This window comes from Perognathus longimembris, chromosome 2, assembly GCF_023159225.1.
Source record: "Perognathus longimembris pacificus isolate PPM17 chromosome 2, ASM2315922v1, whole genome shotgun sequence".
Lineage (NCBI taxonomy): Eukaryota > Metazoa > Chordata > Mammalia > Rodentia > Heteromyidae > Perognathus > Perognathus longimembris.
This window is the reverse complement of record NC_063162.1, coordinates 143,021,702-143,034,557: the sequence shown is the minus strand read 5'-3', so window position 1 is coordinate 143,034,557 and position 12,856 is coordinate 143,021,702. Positions and strand designations below refer to the sequence as shown.

The 12,856-nt window shown below is 39.6% G+C and overlaps 1 protein-coding gene across 3 annotated transcripts in view; it reads right to left on the bottom strand.

Moving 5' to 3' along the window:
• The window catches only part of Ubn2 (ubinuclein 2), a 77,761-nt gene that overhangs the window by 27,242 nt on the left and 37,663 nt on the right, over positions 1–12,856 (bottom strand). For all 3 annotated transcript variants that reach the window (XM_048340301.1, XM_048340300.1, XM_048340302.1), the window contains exons 8-13: positions 12,494–12,623; positions 11,446–11,564; positions 10,451–10,564; positions 9,062–9,205; positions 7,414–7,464; positions 1,496–1,538 (exon numbers count right to left, since the gene is read on the bottom strand). In XM_048340301.1, coding sequence (XP_048196258.1) covers positions 1,496–1,538; positions 7,414–7,464; positions 9,062–9,205; positions 10,451–10,564; positions 11,446–11,564; positions 12,494–12,623 — 601 coding nt within the window. The remainder of the gene's footprint in view (positions 1–1,495; positions 1,539–7,413; positions 7,465–9,061; positions 9,206–10,450; positions 10,565–11,445; positions 11,565–12,493; positions 12,624–12,856) is intronic.

The window sequence follows — 12,856 nt, the reverse complement described above, 5'->3', positions numbered from 1 at the left end:
TGACACACTAATTGCATGATAAGCAAAAAATCCATCATTATAAAGAGCACAGAATTAGAGTGAAGAAGGTATCAAAGTATTGTGATATACTACTATAAAGTGTGTTTTAAATAGCTATAAATATTTTTCTTTATAAAATCAATACTAGATGTACCCAACAGAATACTATGTAGACTTGCTGTGGTAAAGTAAACCATTCAGGTCACATACTTGAGTTAAAAACAGGTTATTCTACTTATACTGAATGGTTGATTGAGTGGATAGGGGCCAAAGAGGAAGGTTGAGAAGGTTAGGAATTCTCTCTCAGGAGACATTTCCTGTATGCTTTTACTTTTTTTCCTTCCTGTTGAGAGCATTTTCTTATGTACTTTTACACCCAAAATGGTATACTGGGGGGGAGGGGTGTTCAATGAGAGATTTAATGATACAGTGACTCAATCTCACATGGAGTAGGTGGTAACTAAGAAACAGAGGACTATTTGCTCTGTATTAAAAGAGGCTGTAGCACCAAAAGGTCAGACGGTCAGAGATTATAGCAACTACCAGTTTACAGGCAAAACAGCTCACCTATTTAGAGATGAGAGATATGGAGCCCACACTAACCTGCAACCATGTAAGTCAGGCTGGCAAATCACAATCCTCTGGATTTCAGCTTCCCAAATAGCTAGGATTGCAAGCATCAACCACCATGACAAGGTTGGTTTGGTTTTCTACAAGACAGGGTCTCGGCTAAGTAATTCAAACTGGCCTTGAACTTCTGATCTTCCTGGTCAGTCAAGGGCTAAGATTACAAGCATATGCCACCACGACCAGGTCAGAAGAAGTTCTCAGGGTTGAGAACATGGCCTAGTGGTAAAGTGCTTGCCTTGTATACATGAAGCTGGGTTCGATTCCTCAGCACCACATATATAGAAAATGGCCAGAAGTGGCACTGTGGCTCAAGTTGGCAGAGTGCTAGCCTTGAGCAAAAAGAAGCCAGGGACAGTGCTCAGGCCCTGAGTCCAAGCCCCAGGACTGGCCAAAAAAAAAAAAAAAAAAAAAAGCTTTCATTTGAGGCTCAGCTTTATGTGAGCTTCTCTCCAATTGTAATCTGTATCTATCAGCTGTATTCTTAGAAGGAAAGTGAAAAGGAACCAGGAAGTGACGGACAGAAGTGGCAAAGAGGGTTTCAGTGATGTCGTCATACCCTGGTCACTCCTTCTTTGCTTGTTGGCCTTGAAACTTCTATATTTGTAATCTTTGCTGTGTTTTCAAATAGTATTTGGTACATTTTATCCAGCATTTCTAAACAGAATTAACTTAAACTGTATAATTTAGTTAAAATATGCAATTGTCACCACTACACAGCCATTTATTTATACAAAGATAATAGGAAGTTTACAAAGCTCAAAATATCCAACTTAGGATAAAGTACCTATTGATCTTGGCTACATGTGTCTTAATGTAGTTCAATGTTCATCAATTATGATCAACTATAGATTTGGTGGATTCTTACCTTTACTTTGGGTTTAGATGCAGGAATCACTTTTTTCTTTGCCCTAAAAGATTAAAATGAAGGCCACTTAATAGCAGTTATATCATTCACTAGGAAATTTTAACATATAACCCTATAATATGGGTAAATAATTCCCCCATTATTTGGAAAGCTCTTTGAAGGAAGAAAGGACTGTTTATATGGGACTATCCTGCAACGTTTTCCCCAATTTAGATTAGCTGGAAGAAAAGCCACATAATTAGTAAGGTATGAAAAGTATGAAAGATGGGGCACAGAAATTTTAAAAACTAAATGTAGCCAGGCACCAGAGGCTCATGCCTGTAGTCCTAGCTACTCAGGAGGCTGAGATCTGAAGATCTTAGTTCACAGCCAGCCCAGGATTAACCATTAGGAAACCAGAGTGAAGCGGTGGCTTAAAGTGGCAGAGTGTTAGATAGCTATGAGCAAAAAAGCTCAGGCATAGCACCCAGGCCCTGAGTTCAAGCCCCATGACGAAAAAGCAAAAACCAATGTAAATCCATGTAATATAAACTAATTCAAAACAAGCTGACAAAACTATCTAAGGAGACTAACTTCAATGACCTGGTAAAAGTTTACAACTATAGGAAGAAAACAGGTTCAAGGATCTATAAGCTCAAATTAAGCCATAACAGAGGGGGTAATGACATTTTGAATAACAAATGAAAAAGTTAAGTATACTCTTAGGGGAGGAATACAAAGGTGCAATGCCTATGTCCTTCTGATCACATAAAATAATATATATCAAAACGAACTCCAAGAAATAGAAACAAGAGGTTTTTTTTCTTTATTGATTTTGCTCTTTTGTTTTTGTCTTGTTTGTTCGTTTATCTGTTTGGGGGAGGGTAAGGGAGTCACAGAAATGGAGGAAGAAAGGGTGAACAAATGCAGCGGTGGTACTCATTAGACACTATGTTAAAAATGAACTACATGGGATGGGAATATGGCTGAGTGGCGAGAGAACTTGCCTTGTGTACGTGAAGGCCTGGATTCGATTCCCCGGTACCACATATATAGAAAATGGCCAGAAGTGGCGCTGTGGTTCAAGTGGCAGAGTGCTAGCCTCAAGCAAAAGGAAGCCAGGGACAATGCTCAGGCCCTGAGTTCAAGGCCCATGATTGGCCAAAAAAAAAAAAAAATGAACTATACAACTTGAGGGTGTAGATGGGGGGGGAAAACTGGGAGAGAGGGAGGAAAGGGGTGACACTGCCCAAAAATAAATGTACTCATTACTTGACTTATTTAACTGCAACCCCTCTGTACATCACCTTTATAATAACAATAAAAACTTAAAAAATATGACAGGCTCTGCAGAAGAATTTGTTGAATAATTAGAAGACTGACAAGCTAAAGTATCTCACCTTACCTGAATATTTCCACTCTTCTACATTAAAATGTCAGCACTTGGCTGGATGCTGAGAGCTCATACCTATAACCCTTGCTACTCAGGAGACTGAGACCTGAAGATCGTAGTTCAAAGTCAGTCAGGGCAGGAAGGTCTATGAGATTCTTATCTCCAATAAACTACCAAAAAAGCCAGAACTAGAGCTGCAACTCAAGTGGTAGAGCACTACCTTTGAGCAAAAATGCTCAGGGACAGGGCCCAGGTCCTGAGTTCAAGGCCCAGGACCAGCATATACACACAAAAAAAGTATCTTAACTAACATGGTAAGAACAATAGAGATATTATAAAATCAGATTTCAAATTATACTACATAGCCATAATAATAAAATGGCAGACACAAAAACTAATCTGGAGATAAAATAGAATGTGCAGAATAGAATATGCTAGTGAAATTGAATATGCAGAAATAAAACCACCAGCTCCAGCCAGTAATCTTCAACAATGGTGCCCAAAACATATTAGAGAAAAAAATAGCTGGGGCTGGGAATATGGCCTAGTGGTAAAGTGCTCGCCTCATACACATGATGCCCTAGGTTTGATCCCTCAGCACCAAATATATAGAAAAAGCCAGAAGTGGCACTGTGGCTCAAGTGGTAGAGTGCTAGCCTTGAGCAAAAAGAAGCAAGGGACAGTGCTCAGCCCCAAGTTCAAACCCCAGGACTGGCAAGAAAACAAAACAAAAAGTAGCTGGTATTAGGAAAATTAGATAACCCCATGGAGAAGATTACATGGAGATAAGAATCAAGTAGACTTTCCTGCTTGGACTGGCTTTGAACCGTGACCCTCAGATCTCAGCCTCATGAGTAGCTAGAATTACAAGTGTGAACCACCAGCACCCAGCTGAAATAATTACTTTTTTTTTTTCTTTTTGGCCAGTCTTAGGGCTTGGACTCAGGGCCTAAGCACTGTCCTTAGCTTCTTTTGCTCAAGGCCATCACTTTTTCTGTGTATGTGGTGCTGAGGAATCAAACCCAGGGCTTCATGCATGCTAGGCAAACACTCTCCCACTAAGCCACGTTCCCAGCCCAATAATCACTTTTAATAAGTACCAGAGAAAAATCTGTACAGAAGAGGGGATGGAAAGAGTAATGGTGTGAATCGACAAAAATTCATTTATAAAAATGTTGTAACAAACTTCATTGAACAATTCAACAAAGAATTTAAATAACAGAAAAAAAAAGGTCCAGAAGGAAAGCACATACACACACATATACACACAAAGTAATTTTTGAAGTGTTTATGCAACAGGCCACTCCACCCAAAGCCCTCCATGTTCACCTACAGATCCTTACATTCTGGTAAAAAACAAAAAATACAAAATTAGAATAGTAGAGGTCGTGTGTGTGAAAAGAAGTGATAACATTAAAGCCTTGTGTTTACTAGACGAGCCCTCTGCCACTTGAGCCACACTCCAAGTCCTTGCTTTTCTTTTCAGTTTGAGATGAGGTCTTGCTAACTTCTGTCTTGGCAGACCTTAAATCTCAATCCTCCTAATAACCTTTGCTTCTCAAGTAGCTGGAATTATAGGCATGTACTACCACGCCTAGCTACAGCGGAGCTATTTTTAAACTGCTGAGAGGAGCTGAGTGAGGTGAGCTCTAGGCAGGGGGCTCACTTAAGTCCAGGAGTTCCAAGCCAGACTGAGAAACAAGATGAGACTTGTCTCCAAAAAAGAAAAAAAGCAGGGGAGACCGGGGTGGGGGTGGGGGGGAATGAGGGAGGAGGTAACAAGTTGAACAAGAAATGTACTCACTACCTTACATATGAAACTGTAACTCCTCTGTACTTTACTTTGACAATAAAGGCAAAAAAAAAAAAAGTGCTAAGTGAAGGAATCTACACAGTTACAGAATGAAAAGTGTTACATTTTATAATGCATATGTGGTTTATAACTACAGGGAAATTAAAAGCTGTAAATATTATTAACACAAATTATGTGGATTTATATACAAATATGTCTATCCCTATCTCATAAAAAGTTGATGAAATTGAAGTATCCCAAATAAGGAATAGAGTCTAGTGGTGCATGACTATAGTCCTAGCTATATCATAGGAAGCCAAGACAGGAGAAAAGTCTGAACCCAGGGGTTTGGTGACTGGACAGAGCAACAAAGTGAAACCCTTCAAAATAAATAAAACCAAACAACTTGAAACAAAACAATAGTAAGAATGGAAAACCATAGCCAACTCAATGGACCTTTAATGACATACCAAAACAAATTGCTAAAATCTAGAAAAAAAATAAGGAAATTAACTTATGCTGGGTACCAGTGGCTAACTGGGTATCAGTTATTCAGGAGGCTGAGGTTTGAGGATCTCAGTTCAAAGCCAGCCAGGATAGAACAGTCCACAAGACTCTAATTCTAATTAACCAGCAACAAAGGGGGACTAAAGATGTGGCTCAAGTGGTGACACCAGCCATGAGTAAAAAGGCCCATCAAGAATGTAAGCCGGGGCTGGGAATATGGCTTAGCAGAAGAGTGATTGCTTAGCATGCATGAAGCCCTGGGTTCCATTCCTTAGTACCACCTAAACAGAAAAGACTGGAGGTGGCACTGTGGCTGAATGAGTAGAGTGCTAGCCCTGAGTTAAAAAGAAGCCATGGTCAGAGCTGAGGCCCAGGACTTGCCAAAAAAAAAGGAGTGTAAGCTAGCCAGGCGCTGGTGGGTCATACCTCTAATCCTAGCTACGCAGGAGGCTGAGATAGGAGGATCTTGGTTCAAAGCCAGACCAGGCAGAAGTCTGTGAGAATCTTATCTCTAATAAACTACTCAGAAAAGGCCAGAAGTGGTGCTATGGTTCAAGTGGTACCATGGTAGCCTTGAACACAAAAAGGCTCAGGGACAGTACCCAGGCCCTGAGTTCAAGCCCCAGGACCAGCAAAAAAAAAAAAAAAAAAAAAAGTGTAAGCCAGGCACTAGTGGCTCATGCCTGAAATCCTAGCTACTGAGGAGGCTGAGATTGTGATTCAAAGCCAGTGTAGGTAGGAAAATCCATAAAATGCTTATATACAATTAATCATCAAAAAGCCAGAAGTGGAGCTATGACCCCAGTGGTAGGGTGACGTCGTGAACAGAGACAGCACCTAGTACAAAAAGGAATGAGTGTAAGGCCTTGGGGTTGCTGACATACGCGGCTAGTGGGACAGCATCTGCCTAGCATGCATAATACCCTGGGTTCATTCCCTGGTCCTAAAAAAAGTAAATAAAAATTTAAAATCAACCTGTTAGCTGAGCACCGGTGGTTCATGCCTGTAATCCTAGCTACTCAGGAGTCTGAGATCTGAGGATCACAGTTCAAAGCCAGCCTGCGTAGGAAAAGCCTGTGAGACTTTTTTTTTTTTTTTGCCAGTCCTGGGCCTTGGACTCTGGGCCTGAGCACCGTCCCTGGCTTCTTTTTTTGCTCAAGGCTAGCACTCTGCCACTTGAGCCACAGCGCCCCCTCTGGCCGTTTTCTGTATATGTGGTGCTGGGGAAATGAACCCAGGGCCTCATGTACACGAGGCAAGCACTCTTGCCACTAGGCCATATCCCCAGCCCCAGACTTTTTTTTTCTTTCTTTTTTGGGGATCGAACCCAGGACACTGCACTTGCTAGGCAAGTGTTTTGTCACTGAGCTACATCCCAGCCCTCTGGTGAGACTTTTATCTCCAAGTAACCACCAGAAAACCAGAAGTAGAGCTGTGCCTCCAAGTGGCACTAGCTTTGAGTAAAAGAACAGCACCCAGGCCCAGAGTTCAAGACCCATAACTGGCCCCCCAAAAAAAGAACCTACTATTAAATCTATATACAAGAAGAAGAATTTTGTAACTTCTGTAATGCTGCCCAAAAGATAATAGTCAGAGATCTTAAAATATAGTACTCAGTAAATTCTTGGCAACTTGTGCTATGTACACTTGTATTTTCTTTCTTCTTTCTTCTCTCTCTCTCTCTCTCTCTCTCTCTCTGTCTCTCTCTGTCTCTGTCTCTGTCTCTCTCTCTGTCTCTCTCTGTCTCTCTCTCTCTCTCTCTCTCTCTCTCTCTCTCTCTCTCTCTGTACTGGGCTTTAAACTCAGGGCCTTATACTTGTTAGGCAGGTGTTCAATCACTTAAAGCCCAACCCCAATCCTTGTTGCTTTTTTTCTAGATAAGCCTGGACTACTATTCTCCTATTTGTACTTCCCATGTAGTATAGCCTAAGGAATTATTCCACTAGATGCTCCTAAAGTTTCTAACAGACAGGCAAATGACTTAAAAAAACAAACAAACAAACAAAAAAAACACAGCAGTGTTGGCTATGGTAACTCAGGCAAGCAACCCGGCACTCAGGAAATTGAGGCAAAAGCAGCTCAAATTCCAGACCAGCCTGGGCAATATGGCAATATTGTCAGAAGTGGAATAGGAAAAGGGAAAAGGAAAAAGGAAAAAGGAGAAAAAAAAAGGTGTTAAGATGAAAACTGCTTAAAAATACTTAGTTGAAAAAAAATGAATGAAATTTGGAGTTGGCATTTACTCACGGAGCAGAAGTAAGATGATTATGTACACTCCGGCTTTCTTTAAAAAGCATTCTGAAAAAACAAAACAGATATGGTTATTCTTTTCAGTAGGAGATAATAATATGATAACTCACTTCTGTTTTTCAGACAGGATCTTGATATACAGTTTAGGCTGGCCTTGAACTTACTAGGTAGTTCAAAATTGTTTTGAACTACTTCCCCTCCACTTAGCCTCTGGAATGTGGATATTAAAGGCATGTACCATCACACCCAGCTTCATCTTTTTTTTTTCCCCCACTATTAAATCATTTGATTTTCAACTGCTATTGTGTTTGATTTTCGATAGCTATTACTTGCTTATTTACCAAGTAAAAGTTGTAATGGTTCAATATACTCAATGATACATTTTATGGAGAGTTTTTTATCTCACCTTTATTTACTTGATTTTTTTCCCCTTCATACACTGGGGTGTGAACTCAGGCCTTGCACTTGCTAGACTGTGTGACTGATGAGCTACCCTACACCACCAATCCTTTTGAATAGGCTGTTTTTGAAATAGGGTCTTCGTTCCTGCCTGAGAATGTGCCTGGGCTTTGATTCTCCCTATTTTAAGCTTTCAATTATAGTTGGAATGGCAGGTATGAGCCACTGTGCCCAGCTACTGGTTGGGAAAGGATCCCCTATGTATGTCCAGGCTGGCTTTGAATTGATCCTCTTGATCTCAACTTCCTAAATTAGCTATGATTTCAGGCAGAAGCCACTGGTGCCAGCAACTTAGTGCTTTAACATCAACAGAAAAGAATGTTTTTGTTGATATAAGATGGAACATTTTAAGATGAGTTAATAGCCAAGTTTATTTTTATAAAATTTTATACTCTTTACACTTTTGAGACTTGAAAAATGCCTACTTTTTGTTTATGAAATGCTCCTGTAACACTATTTTCAAGAAAACCTAAGGCTACCTCTTTTTTTCCTGTGCTCCAAAGCCTGTATTCAATTCCTTATTTACATGTTACCCATATAAAGTTTCCCAGCTAAGGTTTCAAACTATCAGCTCCACTCTCTTTTTTCACTACTAATAACAAATTAAGGCATAAACAAAAAGGTAGTTTAAAAAAAACAACTATCATGCCTGTCTGTTTATCTCTATGCCCACATGATTCTTTTCTCTTAATTTTTTTTGTGTGCTGGTCCTGGGGCTCCTTTTCAGGGCCTGGGCACAGTTCCTGAGCTTTTACGTTAACATTTTACCACTGGATCTGTAGCTCCACTTCAGGCTTTTTGGGGGTAATTGGAGAGAAAAATCTCTACTTTCCTGCTCAGACTGGCATCAAACCATGATTCTCAGATCTCAGCCTCCTGAGTAGCTAAAATTATACTCATGAGCCACCAGCACCTGGAAGTTTTAAACTTTTTTCTTCTTAGAAATACTAAGGTTTGAACTACGGGGCCTTGTGTTCGATAATTAGGAACACAACACTGGAGCCATGACTCCAGCCATTTTGTCTTTTAAACAGTTCAAGTTTTCAATGCAAAAATCATCTAATACAGGATGTTGAATACATTAGGTTTTTAGCAAAATCAGTATCATGTGTTGTTTGTGCATGTATTTGTTTAATAATAACAAAACCAGAAAGTAAAACAGAATCTCAGAGGCCATTTTGCTTACCTCGCCTGCATCCAGCCCTTAGGCCACAATGGCTTCACCTCTGTCTCCATGAAGGATTTAAGATAATCCTCAGCAGACTGGCTTTTATTTGGCTCTAACTCATAACATCCCAACTTGATCTTAACGAGGTTACACAACAAAGTTCTAAACAGATAAAAACCAAACATACTTATACACAAATCTGAACACAAAACTGTAGAAAACTAGGTTTACAAGAGATTTTTTTCTCTCTCTCATTTTTTTAGGTCTATGACCAGGAGTCTACCTCAGTACCTAACATTTTCACTCACTGCATAGCACTCTACTACCTGAGCCATGCTTCTAACCCCAAGGGTTGGTTATTTCCTTTCCCTCTCTTTTTGCAACATATTTTTTAAAGCATCCAAATCTAACAGCAGTAGTATAGTATACTAGCTGAAAAATTTAGACAATGACATGACCATGAGTAATTCCTAATATATATCGTTCACTATGTAACAGCCAAATCTCCAACATAAGGCAATCTCCTTTTTCACCTTTAAGACACCAAAGATTGGGGCTGGGAATATGAAGCCCTGGGTTCGATTCCTCAGCACCACATGTATAGAAAATGGCCTGGGCTGGGGATATAGCCTAGTGGCAAGAGTGCCTGCCTCAGATACACGAGGCCCTAGGTTCGATTCCCCAGCACCACATATACAGAAAACGGCCAGAAGCGGCGCTGTGGCTCAAATGGCAGAGTGCTAGCCTTGAGCGGGAAGAAGCCAGGGACAGTGCTCAGGCCCTGAGCCCAAGGCCCAGGACTAGCAAAAAAAATAAAATAAAATAAACAGCAACAACAAAAAAAGACACCAGGGGCTGGGGATATGGCCTAGTGGTAAGAGTGCCTGCCTCATATACATGAGGCCCTGGGTTCGATTCCCCAGCACCACATATACAGAAAACGGCCAGAAGTGGCGCTGTGGCTCAAGTGGCAGAGTGCTAGCCTTGAGCAAAAAGAAGCCAGGGACAGTGCTCAGGCCATGAGTCCAAGTCCCAGGACTGGCCAAAAAAACAAAACAAAACAAAACAAAACAAAACAAAAAAAGACACCAAAGATTAAAAGGAACAGTTATCTTTGTGGGATAAGAAAGATGGTTGGTTAACACAAGTATACTGAGCACTGAATCTTCTGAAACCAGTATATCTTACTCCATTATTAGATTAGCTTACAAAAAGTATGAGAATAAAATTATTTTTTATTATTTTTAATACTCTAAGGAGACTAGTTAGAACAAAATTAATATTCCCTTGAAGAAAGTTTTCCTATACACTAATTTCTAGTCTGTTTCCAATTTATTTTTTTCCATTTACACAGATTCTTTTCTATGTTATATATCTGGTCAGAAGTGAAGAATATTAAACTCTTACCTAATGGTGTCATCCCAGTGGAATTTCTTTCTTGGTCCAATAACACGTTTCCCTGGTTTCTCATCATCATCTTCCTCAGATCCATTCTTTTCTCGTTCTTCATCTGTTTGTAACCTAGAAAATGAAGAAAATATTTTATGAGGCAAAGCTGTTTTCTTATTTCATTTTTGTGCCACTACAGGGGTTTGAGCTCAAGGCCTTACTCTCTCACTTGGTTGGTACTTCACCCCTTGAGTCATAGCTCTAGTCCAGCTTTTTTGGTAGTAAATTAGAGATGGGGTCTCAGAGATTTTTCTGGCTGGCTAGTTCCTGAGATCCTAACATATTAGCTTCTTGAGTGGCAAGGATTAAGGCGTGAGTCGCACTGGTGCCTGCTAAAAGCAAAGTTTTAAATAACATTTCTATAATATGGTACAGAAACACTTGTTGAATTGCTTACCTAAATGTTAACTCAAAATGAAGTAGGGAATCTAGCTTTCCATGTAACACTTTCAATTTGGATTGAATTATAAAGTAGCTTGGTAAATAAGATCCTCAAACTATAACATTAAGGCATAAACACTCATCTCTTAGGTCATAAAATATTTACAACTTTCCCCAGCTGGTCAATTTAATCAACATATGAACTATCTGACCAGTGTTGGCTTTTGCTTTGAGACAGGGTCATGCTACAAAGCCCAGACTGGCTTCAAACTCTTGATCCCCCTGACTTAGCCTCCTGAATACTGGGATTACAGGTATGCATCAGCAGAACAGACTTGGTTCATTTTTAGATCACACCCATAAACTCAATCAAAAACCAAAGCCTTTTGCCTTTGATAACAAAGCAATTATATGGAAAGTGATATGTCACTTGGAAAACATTCAATTACATCATTCCAGTGGTGTATGTGGATTTCTACTTGAGGATAAGGACCATTTAAGACCAACCCTTTACAGTTAGTTACAAGCGTTCTCTTAAATCCAAATCCTATCCAAAGAGAAGAGGCACATACTTGGCACACTTAGCTTGACTACGAGCCTGGCAGTCCTCTTGGTATTTAAATAGCTGTTCAGGCATGACATTGCTTACAGCCAGTTTCAGTTTTTGCAGAGGTTCTCTTAAGCGATCATCCTGGGGAAAAAACATACTAAAAGTTTTTCCAAGCATCTTAACAGAATTTACTATACAAGCAGATTCTCAATAGATAAAACTTACATTTCATATATTGATATACATTTGAAATGCCAGCATATCCAAATATAGACCTTTCTTCCATAGCAATAATTTCTCAAAAGGCTTGTTTGGATATATAATTAGTATGATTTCCCAGTTTGCCAAGGGGAATCTAGTTTTTGGCTCCTATCCAAGTGTATTTATTAATAGTATCCATTATATTTTTAAAAAATCTTTCATTTTAAATGTTCTTACTGTTATTATAAAAGTGTCATACAGAGAGATGACAGTTACATAAGTCAGGTCCCTTTACATTCTTAATAATGTCCCTTGTCTCCATCAATAAATTACAGGAACATTTTATTTTATTTTTTTATTTTTATTTTTTTTTTTGGCCAGTCCTGGGCCTTGGACTCAGGGCCTGAGCACTGTCCCCTGGCTTCCTTTTGGCTCAAGGCTAACACTCTGCCACTTGAGCCACAGCACCACTTCTGGCCGTTTTCTGTATATGTGGTGCTGGGGAATCGAACCCAGGGCCTCATGTATACGAGGCAAGCTCTCTTGCCACTAGGCCATATCCCCAGCCCTACAGGAACATTTTATAATACAAATAATTACAATGAGAATGAAACCAACATTGCTCAGACTACTGTTTAATTTCCACTGTGATAAAACAGCAATACTTAAAAAAGATATTACTCTGGAATACCAGAACAAGGTTTTCATACCAATACCAGTACAAGGTTGAACTTGCGGCCTTACGCTTTCATTTGGTTGGCACTCCACCATTTGAGTCATACCTCTATTCCAGCTTTTTTGCTGGTTAATTAGAGATGGAGTCTCACAGACTTTTCTGTCTGGCTAGCTCCAATTATTTTTAGACTCACCTGGACATTAAGATGTAACTTCTTCAGACGTTTTACCAGTGTTTCTTTATTACATGGCACAAAAGCTTCAAGATGGGAGTAGACACCACTACGAATGACAGGGCCTAACTCTTGTAGCTGTAACTCAATGCTACCAAGAAAACCAATAAAAGAATTTCTTTTAGGTGACATCACATGAGCAAGCCAACAAAGGCAGTTGATTTTTGTTCCCAATTAATGTTCATATCATTTCCCAGATAGGATTTTTCACAGAAATAAACCCCTTACCAATAATAACAAAGATACAGAAAATCTTTTTTAAGATTCTGGCTTAAGAGGAGGATCTATATGACTACAAACAGGTGGCAATATTTTTTTTTTGGT